This window comes from Populus euphratica, unplaced genomic scaffold (assembly GCF_000495115.2).
Source record: "Populus euphratica unplaced genomic scaffold, PopEup_1.0 scaffold5.1, whole genome shotgun sequence".
Lineage (NCBI taxonomy): Eukaryota > Viridiplantae > Streptophyta > Magnoliopsida > Malpighiales > Salicaceae > Populus > Populus euphratica.
Window position 1 is genome coordinate 584049 of NW_011499848.1, and position 23250 is coordinate 607298.

General features: G+C 35.3%; 4 protein-coding genes and 1 pseudogene across 4 annotated transcripts; all 5 read left to right on the top strand.

The window, feature by feature from the left end:
* Window positions 1-3184: 3184 nt before the first annotated feature.
* On the top strand, window positions 3185-8267 carry LOC105112242 (BTB/POZ and MATH domain-containing protein 4-like). Its single transcript, XM_011007870.1, has 4 exons — window positions 3185-3663; window positions 6304-6649; window positions 6754-7033; window positions 7625-8267. Exons 1-4 carry the CDS (start codon window positions 3284-3286, stop codon window positions 7810-7812), a joined length of 1194 nt encoding a protein of 397 aa, XP_011006172.1. The 5' UTR covers window positions 3185-3283; the 3' UTR covers window positions 7813-8267.
* A 460-nt stretch (window positions 8268-8727) lies between these two features.
* On the top strand, window positions 8728-11862 carry LOC105119027 (uncharacterized; annotated as a pseudogene).
* A 324-nt stretch (window positions 11863-12186) lies between these two features.
* On the top strand, window positions 12187-15295 carry LOC105112249 (NADH--cytochrome b5 reductase 1-like). The gene is made up of 9 exons (XM_011007881.1): window positions 12187-12453; window positions 12789-12930; window positions 13046-13136; window positions 13234-13311; window positions 13819-13899; window positions 13990-14079; window positions 14144-14209; window positions 14644-14730; window positions 14808-15295. Exons 1-9 carry the CDS (start codon window positions 12345-12347, stop codon window positions 14898-14900), a joined length of 837 nt encoding a protein of 278 aa, XP_011006183.1. The 5' UTR covers window positions 12187-12344; the 3' UTR covers window positions 14901-15295.
* Window positions 15296-19173: 3878 nt separating this feature from the next.
* On the top strand, window positions 19174-20488 carry LOC105112256 (germin-like protein 9-3). The gene has a single exon (XM_011007892.1). The coding sequence runs from the start codon at window positions 19344-19346 to the stop codon at window positions 19971-19973; it is 630 nt and encodes a 209-aa protein (XP_011006194.1). The 5' UTR covers window positions 19174-19343; the 3' UTR covers window positions 19974-20488.
* Window positions 20489-20590: 102 nt separating this feature from the next.
* On the top strand, window positions 20591-22691 carry LOC105112266 (serine/threonine-protein kinase BLUS1-like). Its single transcript, XM_011007904.1, has one exon. It carries the CDS (start codon window positions 20756-20758, stop codon window positions 22154-22156), a length of 1401 nt encoding a protein of 466 aa, XP_011006206.1. The 5' UTR covers window positions 20591-20755; the 3' UTR covers window positions 22157-22691.
* Window positions 22692-23250: the final 559 nt, after the last annotated feature.

Sequence of the window (23250 nt, forward strand, 5' to 3'; positions counted from 1 at the left end):
TCCAACTGTTTACTGCTATATAATATGTGTATGCAGGTATATATATAGTCTTGGTAATTTGCTAGTTACTTGCGAATCAAGTTAGCGTTTTTGCTAATTACTTGCGAACCAAGTTTAGGATGTGGCCAGTAACTTGCGAACCAAGTAACTGGTAGTTCCTGCTTATAACTAGGCAATTATTTTATGAGCTATAACAAATTAATGACACAATTATACGACCCGCACCGAATTGATGCTTCCGACTAGTACTGTATGGATTTTGCTGGGTTAATAAGATCATCAGTGTCTGCCTTACAATACTCAAGTCATTTATTTTGATAATTTATAACGTCGAATTATTTGTCTTGGAAATTTTTTTTATTATACCTGATCCAGGGTTTGAGTTGCAGGTTTTCATTCCTAATTTATTTGGTAATCTGAATCTGTTCCAAATGATATTATTTATTAAAAAAATAAAATGAAACGTTGGTCTTTGAAACATCGAAGAAAAATGATATTATAATTTTAAAGAAAAATTGAAAAAAAAATATTGAAGTTGACCTGACATTATCTCATCTAAGTTTGATAGAGTCAAATCAATCATCGTTTTACCCATCAAGTTATCTGGACTTGACTAAATTAACTCTTAACTGGATTCAAAAGCAAACTCAATCTGGATATTTCCTCGTGTACACATTAATTATTTTAATCATTTCTCCATTTTAGGGTAGTCCAAAGCTTAGTTCTGTAACCAGTTTCGTGTATAATTTCCTGCTTTGAGCTGGAGGAAGAACACGCTTGAGGATAAGGTACCTTCAAACTCTTGTGCATGATCATGACATAAAGAAGGCCAGGTGTTTCCTTCTCAATCAACTCCTTGGTAGCTTCAGGAGCCATCTCTTGGTATTGCATTCAAGTCAAGAATGAGATTCATAATTCTATATTATAACTCCATTTCTGCAGAGCAGACTTGAGTTTGCTCACATCATCTGAGACAACAGCTGCCAAAACTACTCTTGCTCCTTCTAGTTTTTCTGATGAGGAATTTCAGACTGACAATGCCCTTGGCCGCCACAAATTTCCAAACATTTTTTAGCGTATTTTCTTTCAGAGCTTGGATATAATCAGGAACATGGAAATAGAAATTAATTGTGCAGTCACACGGAAACAAGACAGAATGCCATGAACTGTGGTTTGACATACACGTATATTACCTCGAAATATTGGATTTTAAATAAAGTAACGAAACTACCAGAGGCAGCTCGAATAGAGGTTCATTCACAGAAAATCAGGTTTATCAAACAATGCAAATCATCATAATTTAGTAGTATGTTTTGAGGTAGCAAGGAAACTAACAATAGTACTCAGTCTATCAAGAAAGTATGAAAGCTTCTGTGCGGGTGTTGCTAGAATATTGTTAGGGAAAAAAAAAAGCAACAACTGATCAGGCCCAGCCCCTGATACAACGGTATCACTCACTGGTAGAACAGCTACTCTGTACATTTTACCGTGCATATTAAGAGAATATTTATTATTGTGAAAATTTATGTTTTTTTGTTTTTTTAGTCATGTAAAATCAAGTATAGAAAATATTGTAACTATAAGAGATATAGTTTAATTAGTTAGATTCTAGATTTAATTTTAAGAAGTCATCGGTTTAAGTTCTATAAATCTTAGAATTACTAGAAACTTATATGATTATTAACTTTAAGATCCGTGGAATTAGTCAAAATATACACAAATTGATTTGAATATTCATGTTAATAAAAAAAATAGCAAAAATATTGTGTATCCATCTTCATGTAGAATTTGAAATAACATATTTTTTATTTATAAAAATATATTTTTCATTTATTTAGTATATAAAAATTTATCTAGCAATAATTTTAATTATGTATATTTTTTTAAAATCTATTTTTTTAAACTGCAACAAAGGTTTTTTTCTTATAAAAAATATAACCAAAAAAGGATTTCTTTCGGTCAAATCAACACATTGATCATATAAAAAATAATGAGATAACACCGTTTGAAAAAGATTTAATGAAATAATATATTTTTACTTTGTTATGCTTCAAAAGCACGATATTTACTAAATGTTACACTTATGAAGTGCTACAAAGTGAAAGTTCAATCATCTTATTTGGTTTATGGTGATTTACAAATATCTGTTCTAAATATATTACACGAATGACTTAACAAATTCATTTTTTGACCAATAAAATAGGCCTACGCTTAAAAGGAAGTCTGATTGTGTCAAACTAGAATAATAAATAAAAAAAGTTATTATTTTTTATTCAACGAATCATGCTCAAATTTTTATAAGAATTTCTGGAGATCTTTTTTATTATAGTAGTTATTGTATTGCTATACGGACTGTCAAATCTTTAAATATAAAAAATCTCATCAAGGCCTCTTGGTTTTAATAATTTTAAAATTTTCTTTGTTATTTTTAGATTCAACTATTTTTACTGACCATTATGACTAGTCGATGAGTTAAGTAAGATGATAGTAAGCTTTCACCTTATTAAAAAATGCAATATTTATTAATTATTATTATTTTTTAGCATGAAAAGATAGTTATCATGCTTAAAAATAATAACATTTACTAGATATGATATTTTTAAAATACAATAATTAACATACATAATATTTTACCAGATATTTTTCAAAATAATGTTATTTCAATGCCAAAAAAAAAAAATACTACCTAAATATGATTTAAAGAACTCAATGATTCGAGTGCCAATTAAATTTAATGTAAAAAATTAAGAAATTACTGTAATTAGATTTGATCCATTTTATTAAAATTTTGATGTTAAAAAATAAAATAAATTTACTTTAATAATCTAAAATTGATATGTAGTTTCTTCACCTAATCTGACCCAAGTAAAAAATAACAACTTTACAATGATATATTTTATAACACCATCAATAATCATCGTTTAGAAATCCCACTAACATAATTTATTTTAAAAAAATTAAAAAAATATTATTTTAATATATTTTTAAATTAACAACATTTTAAAAAACAATCTTGAACGAACGCATGCGAAACGGTACCCTTTAACAAAAAACAAACATTTCCACTTTCTTACCACCAACCTCCAAACTTCTCAACCCATCCAATAAACAATCACCACGTCATCAAAACCCACCCCTCCCTCAAGCCCACCACGGTCATTTCCTCCATTAATATTATCCCCTGAGCTAGGCTCCACGCCATTCTCCCACCTTGTAAAATCCCCATTCAGTCTCTGCAATCACAACCAAAAAACCCTAATTCCATGAATCATAGTCTCTCAAGATGACCGAACCGAACCCACTAGTCTCGCCAACCTCCTCCCGGTCCGTAACCGAAACGGTAAACGGCTCGCACAAGTTCGTAATCCAAGGGTACTCGCTAGCGAAAGGAATGGGAGTAGGCAAGCACATAGCGAGCGATAATTTTACGGTGGGAGGGTATCAATGGGCGATTTACTTTTACCCAGATGGTAAAAATCCGGAGGATAGTTCAGCTCATGTTTCGGTTTTTATCGCGTTGGCTAGCGAAGGGACGGATGTTAGGGCTTTGTTTGAATTGACGCTTGTTGATCAAAGTGGGAAAGGGAAACATAAAGTTCATAGTCATTTTGATCGGTCGCTTGAGAGTGGGCCTTATACGCTCAAGTATCGTGGCAGCATGTGGTAATACATTTGGTTCCTTTTCTAGTTTTTTTCTATGTGGGTTTTTTTTTTGGTGTCTGCGTGTTTGATTTGTTCGTTAGTTGTAATTGGGTTGTGTGAGGGTAAATTTCTGTTGATTGTTGTGTTGGCGTGTGGAGGTTTGATTTTGTGCTGGAAAGAGTGATTCTTTTTGTTAATGTAGATGATGGGGTTTTTTCTGGGTATGTGTTTGACTGGTTTTTGTGAGGGCTGGATTCTATTAGATGGGTTATTGTTTTTAGTGTGATTAGCTTATGTGTGACGATGGTTGAGAGGCATTGTTGTGTGCAAGTTGTTCTTGATGCTAAAAATTGGTTGTTTGTTGGATTGTGTTATTTGGTTAAAATGGTGTGTCGTTTTGTTACGTGTTTGATAGGATGGTTCTAGAGCTAGTTTGATGAAAAATTTCTGTATAGAAATGCTGAATTGATATATTAGGTGTCGTTGATGTTGAATTGCTTTGGTACTTGATTGGGCTATTTAATTAGGAAGAGAAGAGAAATAAGATATCGCTCTGATGTCTTTAGCTTGTATTTTTTCTGTACACGTGTGGAAATCTTGAAGTATTTTGTTAAGGTGATATTACGGGGTGCATATTGACTGCAATTTGGTCTAACTGGTGTTTGTATTAGTTATCCATGGTTAAAGTTTTGCTATTGGTGAATTGGACATCATATGACGTGTACAATTTCTTTTTTGGTGGAGTGGATTTTTGTCTTGTAGGATAGAGCTACAGGGGTAATTACTACAAGTTTGCTGTTTTATTCTAGAGCTTGATGGTGTTATTTGAATTGAATAAACCTACCTTTAATGAGCTCTTTATTCAGTTTAGTTCTGATTCTATTGAATTGGAAGAGATTATGTTTGCAATGCAGAATCTGTTCTTCCCTCCATTCATCTTTAAGGTATACTTAATCACTGAGATTTTGTCTATACTTCTTCAAATCCTAGAGGCCGTATCAGCTATGGACTCATGTTAAAATTGAAATGACCCCCACTACTGCTGTAACAACAGTGCGATTAGTTTGCCTTTTATAGAAACCACCCTTGAGTATGGAAAGTACAGACCAGATAATGAAGAATGTTAAATGCTGCTCAAGGCTTCTGAAGTTTTAGGGTGTTGTAGACTTTACTGGATCTGTGTTAATATTTTCCATGCAAAAGATTCATGAACTTGTACAATTCAAAATGGAAGCAGTTTTCAGTTGCTGGAGGTTTGGCATTGATGGTTTGGTAAAGAAGGGCTCCTTAAACTTTAAACTTGGGATGTTATTCCACTATGTGTATGTAAAATTTGTACTGTGCATCTTAATATAAGTTTTCTAGACCTCCTATTATATGTTCTACTCTTAACATATTGAAGCTCTTGTACCTGCTCAATCTTAGCATCTAGTTTCCTGCATCCTGCTTTTTATCCCTTTCATCCTTTTGTTTTTGTTTTCTTTAATGGTTTTCTTTCCTTTGATAAATATTTCTCTTCAGAGTGTTCCCCTTTCTTTATGTATACTTTCTGTGAATAGGCATTGAAGGTTAGTTACTTGTCAGGAACAGAAAGAAACACCAGAGTGTGCATCTTTAGAGTACTAGAGTTCTATTCCTGCTTTCTAGTATGATTGTAGATAGCTTTTGCTATATTTGTGGCTGTTTTTTTTTTTATTTTGTTTCTTTTGTATTTCTGTCAACTTCCTGCTTGCATTAACTCAAGGGTTAAGATTCACATGATAAAAAATTTTAAGATTTCATCCAGCTTCCTTTTCAATTTCAATTGTATATCTATTATCATTTTTTGCTGGAGTGTAATGCACATAAGATTGACAAGTTCAATCCAAGTGTCCTAAGGTTTGTAGATCAACTTCTCATCACTGCCAACTTGGTTGAATTTTATAATGTTGTGCCTGAGTTGACACTCTTTTCTTGAATGATTTAGAAATTAGTTGCTGAGCACTCAAATTTCTTTGGATTCTCAGTGTATGATCAATTCTCTGATTCACTTGAGGAACCAATAGCCAATTGGCTCATGTGGCTTCTTATCCTATGGCAGTGCCTGTTAACATGTGGGGAATGCATCGGAAGTCTTTGAAAAGCTGAGGGTGGATTTTCTTTATGGAGTTTTACTAACTATCAATCATTACTGGTGGAAAAAAAAACCCAACGCTGACTGTATCAGGCTACAAAGAACTGAGAAAAGGGTGACTTCAGTTTCATTGTGTTGCTCAAAAGATTATGATTTTATTGTTGGACAATCGTGAGTGATCAATATTTATAAATTAAAGTTGCGAGTAGAAAATGAACAAAAATTTCAATTTAGCTCAAGTCTCTGCTGTTGCAGGACAAATCTTTTGCATGACCCCTTTTAGCAGAAAGTTTTGATTCATTTTATTCAATTTCCCCCTTAGTTTTTATTCTCTTCTCCTGCTTTGTCTCTTTTATATCCATTGTATGTTTGCGTCCATCACCTTGATGTTGATATGTAAAAAGTTTGATATATTTTAATTTCAACCTCCAAGTTTTCCTAACTTCACACACACACACACACACACGAGTCAGGTGAGGTCCTTATTTATGATTCAATAGCAACTTTTGGACTTGGATGTTAATACTTTCCTGTTTGCTTTATTACAGGGGATACAAGCGATTTTTCAGACGAGCAATGCTTGAAACGTCGGATTACCTCAAGGATGATTGCTTGAAAATCAATTGTACTGTTGGAGTAGTGGTTTCTGCAACAGATTGTTCGCAGTTAAACTCAATTCAGGTTCCAGAGTCTGATATAGGAGCTCATTTTGGCATGATGCTCGATAATATGGAAGGTTCAGATGTTATTTTTAATGTGGCAGGGGAAAAATTTCATGCTCATAAGTTGGTGCTGTCTGCCCGATCTCCTTTTTTTCGATCCAAGTTTTTTGATGGCGTAGAGAAAGATGAAAAAGAGATTGTCATTTCTGATCTAGAACCCAAGGTTTTCAAGGTGATAACCCCTAAGATTGTGCCTTGTAAAAGCATTTTGGGTCAGGATTTGTGTTCTTGTTGGTTTGTGTTTCTTTATCTTTTTTCTTATGTGATTCCCTACAGGCTATGCTGCACTTTGTTTACCGAGATACTCTCACTGAAGATGTGAACATGGTGACATCCAGCTCATCTCTTGTCTCCTCCAAATCTGAAACATTAACAACAAAGTTGTTAGCTGCGGCAGACAGGTATGGTCTGGACAGACTCAAACTGATGTGTGGGTCTCATCTCTGCAAGGATATATCCGTGAACTCTGTTGCCAGCATCCTTACCATGGCTGACTGTCATCATGCAACAGAGTTAAAAACTGTTTGCCTAAAATTTGCTGCTGAAAACCTTGCAGGTAATTTTTAGTTTCCCCTTTGTAATTTCTTGTAGCTGTCATTATATTGAGAATTGCATGGCTGTCAAAATAAACACTGTTGTCAAATGAGGGGATAGGCTAAGGACCTTGGCGAAATCTGGAGGTGAAGATCAGTAAATAAATAAGTCCTCTGCATAAATTTGTGCACAATTATCACTTGGTGGTGGTAGGAGAAGGGCCTCCGTGTTGGATGTAGCTTTGGAGTGCATAAATTTAACTGCCTTGGCATTTATGTTTCACTTCATACATCTGTGTAGCCAGGCAATGGTGTTTTAAACTCATGCATCTTGCCTAATACAATTCCTCATTGACCATTAATTGTCCCATGTCGGTAATTGATGTGGTATTTAGCTAGAAGATGTTCCCACCAGGGAAGTGTGTCAGAGTTTTTATGACATGAATAACATTTCTAAATCACTTGAAACTTAACAGCATTACATAAGGTAAATTGCTGTTATTAACATCTGGTGTACAGTATATATTTCTGTATATGCTCCATGTTCAATATGTAATTGATTTGCTGGTGCTTGATACTGTTTTCTTATTCTCTTTTGGGCATCATGACTGCAGCTGTAATGCTGTCAGATGGCTTTGCCAACCTCAAGGAGAACTGCCCGTTACTGCAATCAGAGTTACTGAAGACAGTGGCAGGTTGTGAGGAGGATTGCAGCAGTGGTGGTGGAAAGTCACGGAGTGTATGGGCCCAACTTTCAGATGGCGGTGACACCAATGGCCGAAGGGTTAGACAAAGAACCTAGTATGTGAGCATCCAGCTGATCTTTGTAAATGAGGGTGGTGACAGACAAAACGCAGGATAGAAAAAGAACAAAATGTGTAACATAGTAGTAGGGCCTGCCACGTTTTTTCAGTTCGAACTGGTGTTGCATTGTGGGGGGTTTGTTGTTTTGAATAGGCATGGAATATGCCTTGCGAAATTCTCCTTTTCGCTTGTAACATGCTAACAAACTGTGAGTTTCTCAGACGGAGAGAGACAGTCTTCTTTACTTGAAATCCCCTTTCCCTTTTGTTCTCTTCCGTTTCCTGTGTCACAAGCAACAGCAGTTCTGGTGGATTTGATGTCCAGCTCTGTTGAATAGATTTATTTCACATCTTGAGTGATTGGAGAGATTCTAAAGTGACCTGCTGTCACTGTTAAGTAGGGTTTATTAAACAATTTGAGTGAAATTGTTTTATTCATGGATTTGTTAGATGATGTTGAATGCCTGTTAAAAACCCTAATGAAGAAAATATTTCATGGAATTGAGAGGAATAATTAGCTAGGATCCAGTTATCACAAACATTATTTTCCCTTCACACTTGGACAGAAAAAATCTTTCAAGACGGTGTCATCATACCCGGTTCAGGTCCGATATCCGATAGGCAAAAACCAGCCCAGCCCATCATAAACATGCGAAATCTCACTCTCAAGGATACATGGCCCATGTCTAATATCTTGTAAGAATATCTTATCTTCTCAGAAAAAATCATAGTCGGTGATCAAGGAGTCCTTTCTCCCCAAGGAATTAAGATTCCTATATATTCCTTGTACCCCAATAAATCACATCGTACAACATCCCAAAAGCTCTGGAATTAGACTGGGTTTTCGTTGATTTTTCTCCTACCCACATAAGAAATTCAGTTTTTTTTTTTTTTTCTATTCATTAGATTTAGCCATGTCCACAATGCTTTGGTGCACTCACTGTGCCAGAAAGTGCCAGACCTTACGCGAAGGAGATTTCCTGTAAGTATAATTTCACAGGTTCTCATTATCATGGTTATATACATAACGGCAATTAATTTTCTAATTGTCTGTATGGTTTTATTTAATGATCTGCTGCAGGTCATGTTCTACGTGTGGTAAGGTTCTTAGCATGTCGACTTGGCACAGAAAGCTCAATATAAGAAACCCAAGATCTAAAAGAACCAAGAGAAGGAGAAATAATGTACAAGTAGCTGATGATGAATTCTCTGTAAATGTTGATGATGGTTTATTAGACGCTGCTAAAAGACCAAGTGTTAAATTGAAGAAAGATAGCGGGGTAAATTAGAGATAGGAATTGGAATTGATTGAAGGAGATGTTATAATTAGCAAGATCTTTCTGTCCTACCAGACTGGGACAGGAATCCTAGCAACTGTATAAGAGCTCAAGGTTCCTGCCTAATTTATAATTAACTGGTCAATCTCTTTTGGAGATATTGCCATGCCTAAATCTTGTTTCTATCTTTTCAATTCCCACTTCCATGCATGCATGTGTTAAGAGTGAAATCTAAAAAAATCAATTCGAACGAATGCCGTGATAAATGTTCATATATAGAGCAACAAAAGATTACGAAATTAATTAATAGTGTAAGGGTTGTTTTTAGAAGTTTCTGAGGTGTGGATGTACAACTTAATGGAGCTTCCTCCGCTCCACTTCTGAAAAGGATGTGAGGGTGTATCACTGCTGCAAACTCATGCAATTCCCATAAGATGGCATGGTTTTATATTGCAATCTAATGGCCTGCATGAATCTGAAGAAGTGACTGTCTAGTTTTTTCTGGATATTGGAGAGATCAAGGGAAATCCACACACACTTAAAACATCTAATAGCATTAATTTATAAATTCAAGAGGTTCAAAATATGTTTGCTAGAGATGATTGGGTTCTCAATTAACAATTATTTTAAAAAAATACTAGTATCTTTAATTATTTCTTAAATACTAATAATTTATTGTTGTTAGGCATCTTAATTTAATGTTTTGATTTTTGAACAAGGCAGGATCTGGAAAAAAAGTTCCTAGGATAAATGTTTCTAAAACGTAGAATATGAAAGAGAGAAGTAAAAAGATAGAATTACAAGGAAATCAAGATTTGATAATCCACATCTGTCTTGGCATCAAATGGTTGCCACATGCCTGCTCAAAACCTCTTTATCCACACCAACATGAAAAGCAATAGCTAATTTGTATAGTGTCATAGAGTTGGCCGGATTTTGCACCAAATAGACATAACTACACCGTCACTTTCCCATCTTTCATTCCAAAGTCTAGCTTCTGGCTCATAATTCCATCACATTTCAGTCCCCTAAGGATTTTTTCTCAAATCTACAAGGTGTTGGGATTGAAGCAAAGAAGCAGAGGGGTCTTGGTTTCGTGCATGCTTCTGGGGCTGAAAGCACATTGACTAGTGTTGAAGAAAGATGGCTTCCTGTACCTGTTGGTTAGTAACATTGATGAATTAATAAATAAAATTTAAGTTGAAATTATTGATCACGCATTGCAAAGTTTGTTGCGGAATCAAAAGAGAGGCAAATTACTGCTTAATCTGAATCAAACTTGATATTGCTTCAAAATTGGAGCATGTGGGCCATGAAGTTCTGTCATGTTCTCTGATTAGTTTTCAAAGGAAGAAGAATTTGAAAATAGGAAAAATGGGAGACAAGTGAAGTAATGATATAAGATAATTTCTTCATTGCTTAGTTCCTTTAGGAACTGTAGTATATTTTTTAAATTACAAATTACTTCTACTTTCTTGGTGTTTTTGCTACAAAGATTCATACTAAAATTCACTTTGATTGTATTGCATCAATCAAATATAAATTAATGATGCCTCTTACATTTGGTCTATCTGTAAAAGGGTAGGTGATGGGGATTCAAGGCACATAGGATTCAAGGTTAAAATGCCAGATGCATTTGAAATTGCTTCTGTGAGTGTTTCTATCACCTGTTCATGATAATTCAGTCTTACTCAAATATACACCAATTAGCAAGACCTTTTAGGCATTGTTCTAGAGTGATGTTACTGTTGGCCGCCTCCCCGAAAAGGCAGACATGGTGATTCCAGTTGCAACAGGTAAGAACCAAATTGTCTGTTAATTTCTCCAGTTAATTTTTTGAATTACCTTGTCAGTGTCATGTTTATTGCATAAGTAAACAGGAGCTTTCAATTTAAATATTTGCTTTCCACTTTTGACAGTGTCTGCTTTACACGCCCGCATTCAGAAAAAGGGAGGAACACTTGTGGTCACAGATTTGGACAGTACTAATGGAGCATTCATCGATGAGAAACGGCTGATGAGACCTGGACTCCTGGAGCTGCTGTCAGTGTATCGCCTGGAAGTCGTTTCACATGTGGTACTAACTCTAACTAGAAATATCATTTCCCCCCATTTTCTGAATAATTATCATGCTGCAGTATTTTTGTTCTCTAGACCCTAATTGAAGTTGATTGCTTTCGGATTCTTACCGATTTCGTTGCATGCAGTGTCATCTTTTATCAGGACAAATTCCATTGAGATTTAGACAAGAAATTGAAAGAGTACTCCAGAAAGCTGTTGAACTCATGAACTTGCATGGGATACTCATGAAGTTGACTTTCTAAGGGGCAAGATGCATGCATTTCTAACCCATTTCCATTTGTCCCGTCCTGTCCACCATACCAGACGCCCCCAAAGAAATCATATCATTTGATAAAGTAGGGAACAAATTCATACTCTAGATTGCTACTACTTACTATTTTCAAGCTGATGAAGAAAAGTTTTGGTTTCTTACAGACATCCTAGGATGTTTTTCCAGATGGTGCTGTTAAGATTTTGAGAAATGATTTGAAAACTCTTCTTGTAGGTACACAACGGTTCAATGTCTGAATTTCTGAAGTTCTACTCTCATTTGCTTATGTCTGCGTTCTTTTATTGCAGGGGATACTCATCTGGCATTGTTTCTTGTCTCGAAAGCTTGCCACTTTGGAAGCTCCCAGCAAACCAGAAGAGTCTCAAGACAAAGTAGAGACTGATGATCGCACAAATGAGAGCAATGAAATCTCAAGTTAAAAATCGTACTAGTATTTGTAAAAGAAATACAGTTGGTGAATGACCAAGAAAAAATTTCAATGCTATAAATCGTGTTTGTTTCCAATTTTCTTCTCCAATTATTTTTTAATTAATAAAAATGAAAATAATAATAATTAAAGGTGTATTTTCCATTAGGAACTTTTTACTTTTTAGAAACTACAAGAGACACTAATTGCAAATGTCAAAATATAAGGATGAGAAAGGAACATTTGTCAATCTATAGTGCTATAAATGTATTTTACCTTTCACCACATCACAAATTCAACGCGGAGGAACTATGATCATCTGCAGCAAGGACTTCAAAAAATCCCACGCACCCATATAAATACCAAACACAGCGTGCATGAACCAGCCCTGGTTCCTAAATCCAACAAACGGCCAATTTTTTACTGAGAGGGAAAGAGAAAGGCAAAAGCTTTCCCCTTTGAAGCAAAAACCCTCCCCTCTTTTGTATCCAGAAAATGGAAAATTTACAGTCGCATAGGGCTGAAATGATTGGCATTGCTGTGGCTCTTGTTGCCATTGGTGCTAGCACTGCTTTTTATTTCTACATCACCAAAAAACCTAAAGGTATTATTTTTTTGGTTTCTGGGTTTTTGTTATTTTTGCTTATTGTTTATAAAGTTTGAAGCTTCTTTTTTCTTTTTCTTTTTCTTTTGTGGGGTTTAATTATTATTTGTTAATAATGCCCAAGTTTTCGAATTCACTGACTGTTTGATCAATTTTGATGCAAAATGAGAGGAATTCATTTGTTGATATTGGAGCTTGATTAGAATTATTAGCAATCTGAGCTTCTTTTGATTGGCAAATGGAGAATTGGTTTTTATGGCTATGGAGCCAAAGCTTATAGCTTCGAGGATATAAATGAGGATTTGTGCAAATTGAGCTTGACTTGTTTTTGATAGGTTGCTTGGACCCTGAAAATTTTAAGGAATTTAAACTTGTTAAGAGAACCGAACTCAGTCATAATGTGGCAAAGTTTAAATTTGCTCTTCCCAAGCCGAATTCAGTGTTGGGACTGCCAATTGGACAACATATGAGTTGCAGGTTTGGTTTATGGTTTGCTCTCTTTTTTCTTTTTTTTTGTGATGGGTGAAATCCCTTTTTTTGTTTTATATGATCTGATTCCACGAATGACTTAATTAAACCTTTTGATTAACAGAGGAAAGGACAGTGCTGGTGAAGAAGTTATCAAGCCGTATACTCCTACAACTTTGGATTCTGATCTTGGGTACTTTGAACTAGTTATAAAGGTGGATTGATTCTATACTGTACTGTTTGCATTTCGTTATGATATAGCACAATGCTATTTTGGTTTGTCATCCTGTTTTTGTTGTTTCATGTAAATAGATGTATCCACAAGGTAGAATGTCCCACCACTTCCGTGAAATGCGTGAAGGTGATTACTTGGCTGTTAAGGGGCCTAAGGTAAAGCTATTTCATTTCCTCAGTTGCATTTCATTGCCTTGGAATTTCTCACATTTCCTCGTTAGTTTTTGAAATCAATCTGGGATTTGTTAGGCGAGTTTTAGTTTTTTTCTGTAGAAAATTTGATTTTCCATTTTGAGCAGCAACATATATATATATGCATGGTTCCCGTTCCTACCATTGCTCTGTGCTTTGGTTAATTGGTTGGGTTTCTTCACAACCAATTAGCTATAAACTTTGCAGTACTCAGAACTTGCTGCATTTTACTTGCTCGTCAGAAACTATAGTTTGATTTTACCATGGAAATTTGATTTTCCATTTCGAGGCACAACTTTTTGTAACATAAATACATGGTTCCTCCCATTGCTTTGCTTGAATGGTTGGGTTACTTCTCAACCAGTTAACCCTATAAACCTTGTCACTTATCAGAATCATATCACATTTTACTTCTTTTCAGAAACTTTATCATAAGTGCTGTTCATTGATGTACTAAAATAATTTTTCTAGGGGCGCTTCAAGTATCAACCTAACCAAGTCAGAGCTTTTGGAATGATTGCTGGAGGCACTGGAATCACTCCCATGTTCCAAGTACATATTAAAAACAATCTTGTATTTTGCGACAGAACAAATTATTAATCTGATTTACCGACTACTTTTCTTTCTTCTTTGGTTTCTTAGGTTACTAGAGCCATATTAGAAAACCCAAATGACAAAACCAACATACATCTTATTTATGCCAATGTCACATATGAGGACATTCTTTTGAAGGTAAATCTCTCTCTCCCCTCTTTCGTGGATGTATTAAAGAAGCATAACTCCACTCTGTTTGCAGGAAGAGATTGATGATCTTGCAACCACTTTTCCTAACCGATTTAAGGTCTACTATGTTTTAAATCAGGTATTATTTTTATTCCTTTCCATCTCTTAATTTTGTCTTTTCAATCTCTCTCTCTCTTTTAATTTCTACCCTTTTAAGTTGCATACTTCTTTGATTCCAATTTATTTGTTGAAAAGCTTGCTTTTCTGTTAATCTTCACTGAGTTGAAGAATGAAACTTGTTATCCATACCATGAAAGGAAGATGTATATCTCAAGAAGACTGCTGATAAAACAAAACTAACACTGTAAAGGGAAATTTAGCTTCTATTTTCATTTTATATGGATAGTAAAAAAGGAAATCAGGTTACTAATGCAGTTTTCCAGATGTCCCATAAATGGTTAATGCGTTTGTTTTCAGTGTGAGAGTTCCTTAAATCTCACCAAAAATGCATGATTTGTTGGTTTCATGATCTGCAAATGCTTGTTTATGTTAATTTCAAAATTTTATGTTCAGCCACCAGAAGGATGGGAGGGTGGCATTGGATTCGTATCCAAGGAAATGATTCAGTCACACTGCCCCCCACCAGCTGCAGATGTTCAGGTAAATGTTTGAATGTGCAACCTCCGCCCCTTGCCAACCGCTCCATTGACATTGACAACTAAACTGTCCTTTTGCAGATATTAAGGTGTGGACCTCCACCAATGAACAAGGCCATGGCAGCTAACCTAAATGATCTTGGATATGCTGCCCAAATGCAGTTCCAATTTTGAGCCTATAATGAGGCTTCTTTCACTTTTCCCATTGTCTAAAATGATATCCCCATTCTTATGTAGCCTTGTGATCTTGTCTTTCAACACAAAACACTTCTCTACGAGATGACTGATCAAAAGATGATATTTGCAAAAATTCGGATTTTCCACTTGGTTTGCTTTTTCAGGACATTCTAACTCCTATAGCTCAATGAGATTTGCTTCGAGCAAATGATCTAGCATTCTAAATATATTTGAGTCAGGGAATGAATACTTTTTTTCTTATCGCTTTTTCATGGATGACTTCTTTCATTCATTCTTTTAGAAAGAACTCGATGTTGCATAATCATTCATTTTAATTCTAGTAAATACCTTTACAACAACATAGTTAATTACTAAAGATTGCTTTCCCTTGATCTTTAGAGCATTTTCTGAATTTTTGACTTCAATGCTTATTTTTCATGGACTCTTGCATATGTAATGATAAGTTTTTGACTGTAGCAATGATAAGTTCTATGCCATGTGTTTTAGTAGCCAATTCTTCAAAAGATTTTAGTTTGATACCTTGTAAAATGTAGCGTAGTTCCTAATGCATCTTTAAATACACATGTCTAACTTAGAAGTCTGGGTGAGTCAATCCCTATAGTTGAAGCTAAGGTTTCTCCACCGATAAATGTAGTTGATGACAAGCTTCTCCCTTTATTGACGTGCATTAGTAAATTCAGTCATGTTGACCACACGACAAGTGCTATAGAAGAGTTTAAGAAACTAGTATTCCATTTACTCCCAACTATTAACTGAGCCATACTCCAAGTTAGTATATTAGTCAAAGGCATTACATTTCAATGAACGGACAAACTATTTTACCATAAGGTTACAATCAATTCTGATATTGTTGTAAGTCTTCAGAAAGTGAGTTACATGTTGCTTTGGATTTCCTTTACAATCAAATTGTTGAAACTTCGGTGGTTGATAGCTCAAAAGCATCTTAGCAGGTCAATCTCTTAAGTGTTTGGCTTCACATAAAAATATGAAAGTTGAATTGAACTTTCTACTCGGTCCATAATGGTTTATTTGATAAGTTCATTCAATTGAATTGTGGTGAAAATGCTATTAGTAATACTATGGATATTCCTTGTAGCTTTGATTGTAGAATCTTCGACAACATCCAATTGATTTACTTGCACAACCTTGGTAGCTAAAGTTTGGCCTCTATTATTTATGCTCTCAAGTTTGTTTATCAACTTTACTATCTTGTGTTTTTTTTGTCTTGGGTGAAGTTGAAAGCCCCTCGATTAGTTTTGTTAAGTAAACCAATTGATACTCTAAAGATGTAGTCCTGGTCATCATCACTAACATGATACCAGATTCTGAAGCCTTATTGATTGATGTTAAGAAGTTTCTATGAGTGAATTGTCGAAGTAGTCATCTTGAATGTTAAAAAAAAAATCTATGTGTCTCCACTTGACTTTTGAGGCGGAGTTACCTATAAATTTAGCTTTGGAGCAAGCTTTCTGCTCTTCTTTGCATTTGATGTTGACATCAGCTTGAGAATTGACTTATTTTGCACATATAACTCGATAAAGGATTTTGGGGTTGAAGAAGCTTTAATGGTTTGGTCTAGTAATAAGGCTTAGGATTAAGAGGTTCAAAGAGACTTTTAATGGATTTCTTTAAGATATATGGGCTAAGGTAGATCTCAAAAGGGTAACAAATAATAAAAAGCAAGCTTTAATTAATCTAATTCATGTTCAAGAAGGGTTTATTGGTGAAACCAGGGCTATTAAACAAAGATTAAGATATAAAGACTCAAATTGGGTAGTTTGACCTTTTGCTACTCTATAACTGAATTAGTAGCTTTGTTATTTTTGGAAGCAACAATGATGATCATTTTCTTCCTAGTTGCTATTGAGAGTTAGAATTCTCTTTTGAAGAGAATAGATAAGAGATAGAGATGTTTACAGTCGAGTCATTAGAAATTTGTTAATATAATTTTGAGCATTTGAAATTAAATAAGCACACATGTACAAATATTTGATTTTATTAATATATGATCAATTATAATCTTTATTTAAAATATTTTTACAAGAGAATCAGACAATCATTTTATTTTTTTATAGATTTAATATATGATGACTTAATTTATTCGTGAAATCAAGTCCAGATTTATATTTTACAATAACACAAAAGAATCATAGGATTGTCTTACAAGCACAGATGTATAAATATTTAATTTTATTAAATATATGACCAAGTATAATCTTTATTTAAAATATTTTTACAAAAGAATAAGACAATTCTCTAATTTTTTTTTAGATTTGATATATAATGACTTCATTTATTTGTGAAATCAAGCCAAGATTTGTCCAAGTATAATCTTTATTTAAAATATTTTTACAAAAGAATAAGACAATTCTCTAATTTTTTTTTAGATTTGATATATAATGACTTCATTTATTTGTGAAATCAAGCCAAGATTTGTGCTTTGCAAGAATATAAATTTGAGTGTGTATTGCGAAACGATATTTGATATTTTAAAAATCATTTTTGATTTGTTTTCAAAGTGTTGTAGAAGAATTTTTATGAAATATTTATACTTGATGCAACAAAGCTTTATTTTTTGTAGATTTCAAGCATAGATAAAAGGGGTGTGAAAACTTTTATCTAGGGTGAAACCCGCAATTTATAGAAATTTGTAGAAATTTTTAAAGAGAAAGCTTCATTACTTGAAATGTTTGTCTTTTGTCCTGAAATATTTTTGATATCTCCAAGAATTCTTCTCCTTTTATCTAGGGTGAAACCCGTAATTTATAGAAATTTGTAGAAATTTTTAAATTTTTTTCCAATATCACGTGATATTATTTTATTAATTAATTTTTATTACTGAAATATTGTATATATGACAAATATTTTAAATATCTCATTTCATATATTAATATTTTATTGACCAAGAAATATATTACAGTCCATTTACTTTCTATGTCATTTTTTTTAACTTTATTTTATCATGTAAAAATAAAATAAAAATGACAAATAACAAATTTGAACCGGTAGAAAGCTTGTGTTTCTACAGTTTAATTGATCTCTAAGAAGAGCATATACACTAACTAATTTCAGCTTTATTGGGTTTCATGCGAGACTGGCTAGTTGATATTCATTTTCTGCAAAAATTTCATTTGAAACTCGCATTGATATTTAAACAAACATGCTTTAGCTTTTCTAAAATTCTCTCTATACAAATGAAATGACTCGTTAGAAGTCATGAACTGTTGGATGTGTGAAGCCCAGTAGAAGAGCTGCTGGGGTTCGGCGATATGCCAAGGCCTATTCGACATGCTGTTTAATGGCATCTTAAGTTATGCCATGAAATTCAGGATCTGTAGCATGGTCCTTGGCTTTTTTGACCTAAGCTGTTTTGAAGTGCTGTTGAGAACAAAGGAATGAGAACACAGAAAATAGGCATTTCTTTTGTTCTGGCTGATGGTAGGGCAGGAATTTGATACCTTAAAATCTGGGCATTAAGGTCATGTGGAAACTGGAAAACACCAGGGGATATAAACAAGTTAGAGAGAGAACTTGTGTTAAAATCAAGCTCCATGTGGCTGCCCGACAGTCTTTTTCGAGTTTGATTTTGAGTAAATGTGTGTAATGTTTTGAAAAACAAAAAGGAATAGCATGTGGCTGCCTGACAGTCTTTTTCGAGTTTGATTTTGAGTAATGGAGATAGGGCTTGCTGTTGTGTTTATTTATTAACTCATAAAGAACTGATTAATATTTTGAATTGATTGCACACCTAACAAAAAATAGTGTTTTTTACAACTAAACACATCCTTCACAACTATACGCACAAACTATACATATCTACAGATTTCTTGCACCTCTACGAACGAGGCTAATCTGATACATAGATACATGATCGTTTTATGAGGTTAGATTGAATATTTATCAGTATCTAAACCAACCTCCTCTTGAAGGCTTAATAATCTGGATTTGAGAACTAAATTTTGAACATTGATTTGATGTTTGATTGTTCAATCATGGATTTTTCAGTTGAAAACATGTTTATGAAAGTTGAGTTTCAGATAATTGTTACCAGCTGGTTGTAATTTGCAGGAGCATCAAAGAATGATATAAAAGAAAATTTCCTGTTCATTCCCTGCACCCGCAGCAACAATATCCGCCGGCATCTGTATTCTTTTTTTATATCATACTTTGTTTTTTTTTCTTCATATATATATATATATATATATATATATATATAAAGAATAAAAAATACAAACATTGGTGCTGGTAACATTGTATTGTTCATCAATTGTTATTATCGCAGAGCTAGCCTGCTGTACATGCTTGCCTTTCTGTTAGTTTCTCCTCTATATAAGTCTTTCATAACCAAGCACATCATCACAAATGCCATAATAGACTATATAGTAGCTCTACCTTGATCTTCACATCAAGTTCTTCATCATGGCATCAGTTTCTTCCACCTTCAAATTCTTGTCGCTGCTAATAGCTTTATTTGTCGTCGCCAAAATGGCAATCGCTGGAGACCCGGATATTATTTCTGATTTTATAGTCCCACTAAATGTAACCACGGTTGATGGAGCATTCTTCACTTTCACTGGCATGCGTGCCCTCGTTGGCGCACAACCACCTTCAGCTTTCAAGGTCTCAAAGGTAAGTGCAGCCGAATTTCCAGCTCTTATTGGGCAAAGCGTTTCATATGCGGTGCTTCAATTCCCGGCTGGCACTACTAATCCACCTCACACTCATCCTCGGTCTGCGGAGCTTCTTTTCCTTGTTTATGGTTCTCTTCAAGTAGGATTCGTCGACACAACCAACAAGCTCTTCACCCAGACTCTACAGGCTGGTGATATGTTCATATTCCCCAAGGGGCTCGTCCACTTCCAATACAATGCCGATGCCCAAAATCCAGCTTTGGCAATTTCTGCTTTCGGAAGTGCTAGTGCAGGGACTGTATCACTTCCTACTACCCTTTTCACCACCAGCATTGACGATAACATCTTGGCTAAGGCCTTCAAGACTGATGTTGCCACCATTCAAGCTCTGAAGGCTGGTCTTGCACCAAAGCCTTGAGGATGGGATTCATCACCATTCTTTCCCTGTATTCCTCTTATATTTTTTGGTACTTCTATTTTTTTTCCATTGTTTGATGATTTGTATTGAATAATCGCTCCAACAGTGCTCGAGGCCGGTGCATATTGCTTATTTGTCCACTGCTTAATAACATTGTTGGTCACAAACTCTTGTTTCACAGCAATAAAAATTAATCATGAAAACAAAAAACAACTTGTGTTTTCTTAAATTTTCCGTGCGAGAAGTGAAGGATTAGTGCAAGCTGAGAATTGAGAAGCAGACTGAATTTGCAAAAGTGCAAACTTTCACACATGCTTTGCGAGCAGTATATATATAGCTAAACTAAAGCTGTGATGCTTAGCTCTGAACAATTTTTCCAACTTAATCAACCGATTTTTCTCTCCTCCTCCTCTAGCTTCATTGTTATTCCGAAAGAAAAAGGCCCAAGCCATGAGAACTGGGGTACAAGAAGCCCAGGAAGCACAGGCTCCTGCGTATTGAACCCCTCAAGCTGCACAGGCCTGCTTCTCTATGTTATTAAATCCCTCCCTTCCATATAAAAGGCGCTCATGTACTTCCCATGCCATGCATCTTCTGACTCCTCCATCTCGAAGATAAATCAATGCTCTCCTCCCCTGAGACTTCACAAGAATACCAACTGCAAAACACCTAGTTTCTTTCTTTTTCCAAAACAAATTAACCTTCCTCATTATCAAGAAAAGCTCCTTGTCCAGTTCAAGAAACCAACAAAATCCATCTCATTCAAGATCAAGATCAAAACCATGTCAGCTTCATCTTCATCATCCAGGACTGATAAAATAGTTCAAATTCAATACCCAACGGGCACAGATGCATATAGAATCTTGGAACAGATTGGTGGTGGTGCTCGTGCCACAGTACACAAAGCAACATGTGTCAACAACGACATCCGGTACTCAGGTTTGGTCTCAATCAAGATTATTGATCTTGAACAATATTCTGCAGCCGATCTTGATGGTCTCGGACGTGAAACCAAGGCCATGTCACTTCATTCACACCCTAACTTTCTTGGCTCCCTTTGTTCTTTTACCGTGGATCACCATCTTTGGCTGGTTATGCCTTACATGGCTGCTGGTTCTCTCCAATCCATAGTCTCTTCTTTTTTCCCTGATGGCCTGCTAGAGCCATGCATTGCTATAGTTCTCAAAGAGACCCTAAAGGGGTTGTCTTATCTTCATCGTCTAGGCTATTTGCACACAGATATCAAGGCAGGAAACATTCTTTTAAATCACACAGATAATGGCAGCATAAAACTTGAAGATTCTGGCATGTCGGTCTGGATTTACGAGTCCCGCAGCATTGAGAAATCATCCTCATTGTCTTCCTCATCAAAAATGAGGTTAACTGATGTTGCAGGGACCCCATATTGGATGGCGCCAGAGGTTATACAAGACTCAAACACAGGTTATAGTTTCAAGTCTGATATATGGTCTTTTGGTGTCACTGCGTTGGAATTGGCCCATGGCGGACCTCCTTTCTCCTACCGTCCTCCTTCGAAGTCTTTGATATTGAAGATGAAGAAGAGGTTTGGGTTCTCTGATTATGATTACGATGAGAAGAGCGAGAAAGATTTCAAGAACAACCAGTTTTCTCAAGCTTTCAAAGATATGGTTGCTTCTTGTCTTGATCAAGACCCTTCAAGGAGACCTTCTGCTGATCAGCTGTTGGAGTATTCTTTCTTCAAGAACTGTGAAGGACTGGACCTTTTGTTCAACGAGTTTTTCCGTGGGTTGCCTAACGTTGAAGAAAGATTCCAAGAACCGAACGCTTTAAGTGATGGGACATCAAGCCAGATTACTTCTGGTACTGACATTGACTCAGCGGGTACAAGTGTGAAGACTACAAGGATCAGTGGCTGGAAATTTAATGAGAGCAAATTCGAGCTTGAGCCAGAATTTCACGCTGAGTCTAAAGATGATGTTGTGAAAACAGTTCATTTTGGAGATGAAACCATCATCGATACGGACACCAACATTGGGTTCAGTGAGTCGTCAAGCGGGTTAGGTGCCATGGAGGGTTTAGTGGGAGATCATAGTGGTCTAAACATGAGTGGAATAGAAGAAGCTGTTGAGACCCTTAATCAAGAGACAGTAGCAGAGAAGGCGAGTAGCAGGTATGATTGTTCTGTTACGAAGAGAGTCTGATGGAGAGGCACAGATGGTGCAAAAAAATGAGAATCTGATGGAGGTTTTGATCCATGAGAAGGAACAGAACTTCAAGTTAAAGATGGTGGTGGAGAATATCTACGCTATGTCTTCTGATGCATCTATTGATTCTGCTGCTTAAACTGTTCAAATTCTTTTACATTGTTATTGGGTACTGATTGTGTAGAAGACGGGTATTTGGTATGTCAAGATTCTGATTTCTTGTGCATATAACTGATAGTATCAATGATACTATGATAGGGAGTTTTCGAACATCATTTGCAGTAAGAACTGGCTGTGCTTTTCTTTTCTTTCTTTTTTTTGTTTGTTCTGTTATAGCAGCAGTAAAGTACAAATTGGTCTTGGGACGTTGATCTGCTTTTCAGTTTTTTCTCAGGCACAGCATGATTTTTTTGTCGATTTCTAATAATTGATGAAGAGGTGCAACATGACCCTCTTAAGTCAATATCTTTTTTTTAAAGTTTGATGCGGTGCTTTTATGTGTTGCGTACTTGCATCCTGATGCTATGCTTGATCAAACCAATGTTATCTTGCAAGGATCGAACTCTTTTAACAGTCAAAGCGATGAAGAAATGAAGGTTGTTGAGTTTCAATTAACAATTACTGCCTGACGAAGTAAATTCCTCTGTACAGTGATGTTTTTTTCTTGATATCAACAATCTACCAATATAAAGTTAGTGTGCGTGTACAATGGCGCTCTGGAGTGCCCCATTTCAAATGGAAGATGCTGAAATCTGATAAAAAAATTAATGCAGGAGCTGTTCGATTAGGTACCTTGCAAGATCCAATATCTGTTTCTGACCTGATAAAACAATTTATTCCCAACCATTTTTTTTTTTTTGTTTTTCCCCTTAATCCCAGGAGGTACCTTGCAAGATCCAATATCCGTTTCTGACCTGCTAAAACAATTTATTCCCAACCATTTTTATTTTTTTTTTGTTTTTCCCCTTAATCCCAGCAAGGGGATTAGGTATAGGACTACTAAATTGCTAGAATGAAAGTGTCACATATGCTTTGGTGCTTTTAGGAGACACAGGAAGCAGGTTTCCTACAGGTTGACGTTTTCTTAGCCA

Bases quoted from the DNA above. Each gene is read 5' to 3' on its own strand.
- LOC105112266 (XM_011007904.1), top strand. From the start codon at position 20,756: ATGTCAGCTTCATCTTCATCATCCAGGACTGATAAAATAGTTCAAATT.
- LOC105112249 (XM_011007881.1), top strand. From the start codon at position 12,345: ATGGAAAATTTACAGTCGCATAGGGCTGAAATGATTGGCATTGCTGTG. The intron at 12,931-13,045 runs GTTTGGTTTATG...TTTGATTAACAG, and splicing joins GGACAACATATGAGTTGCAG to AGGAAAGGACAGTGCTGGTG. The intron at 14,080-14,143 runs GTAAATCTCTCT...CTCTGTTTGCAG, and splicing joins ATGAGGACATTCTTTTGAAG to GAAGAGATTGATGATCTTGC.
- LOC105112242 (XM_011007870.1), top strand. From the start codon at position 3,284: ATGACCGAACCGAACCCACTAGTCTCGCCAACCTCCTCCCGGTCCGTA. The intron at 6,650-6,753 runs GTGATAACCCCT...GATTCCCTACAG, and splicing joins TAGAACCCAAGGTTTTCAAG to GCTATGCTGCACTTTGTTTA. The intron at 7,034-7,624 runs GTAATTTTTAGT...TCATGACTGCAG, and splicing joins TGCTGCTGAAAACCTTGCAG to CTGTAATGCTGTCAGATGGC.
- LOC105112256 (XM_011007892.1), top strand. From the start codon at position 19,344: ATGGCATCAGTTTCTTCCACCTTCAAATTCTTGTCGCTGCTAATAGCT.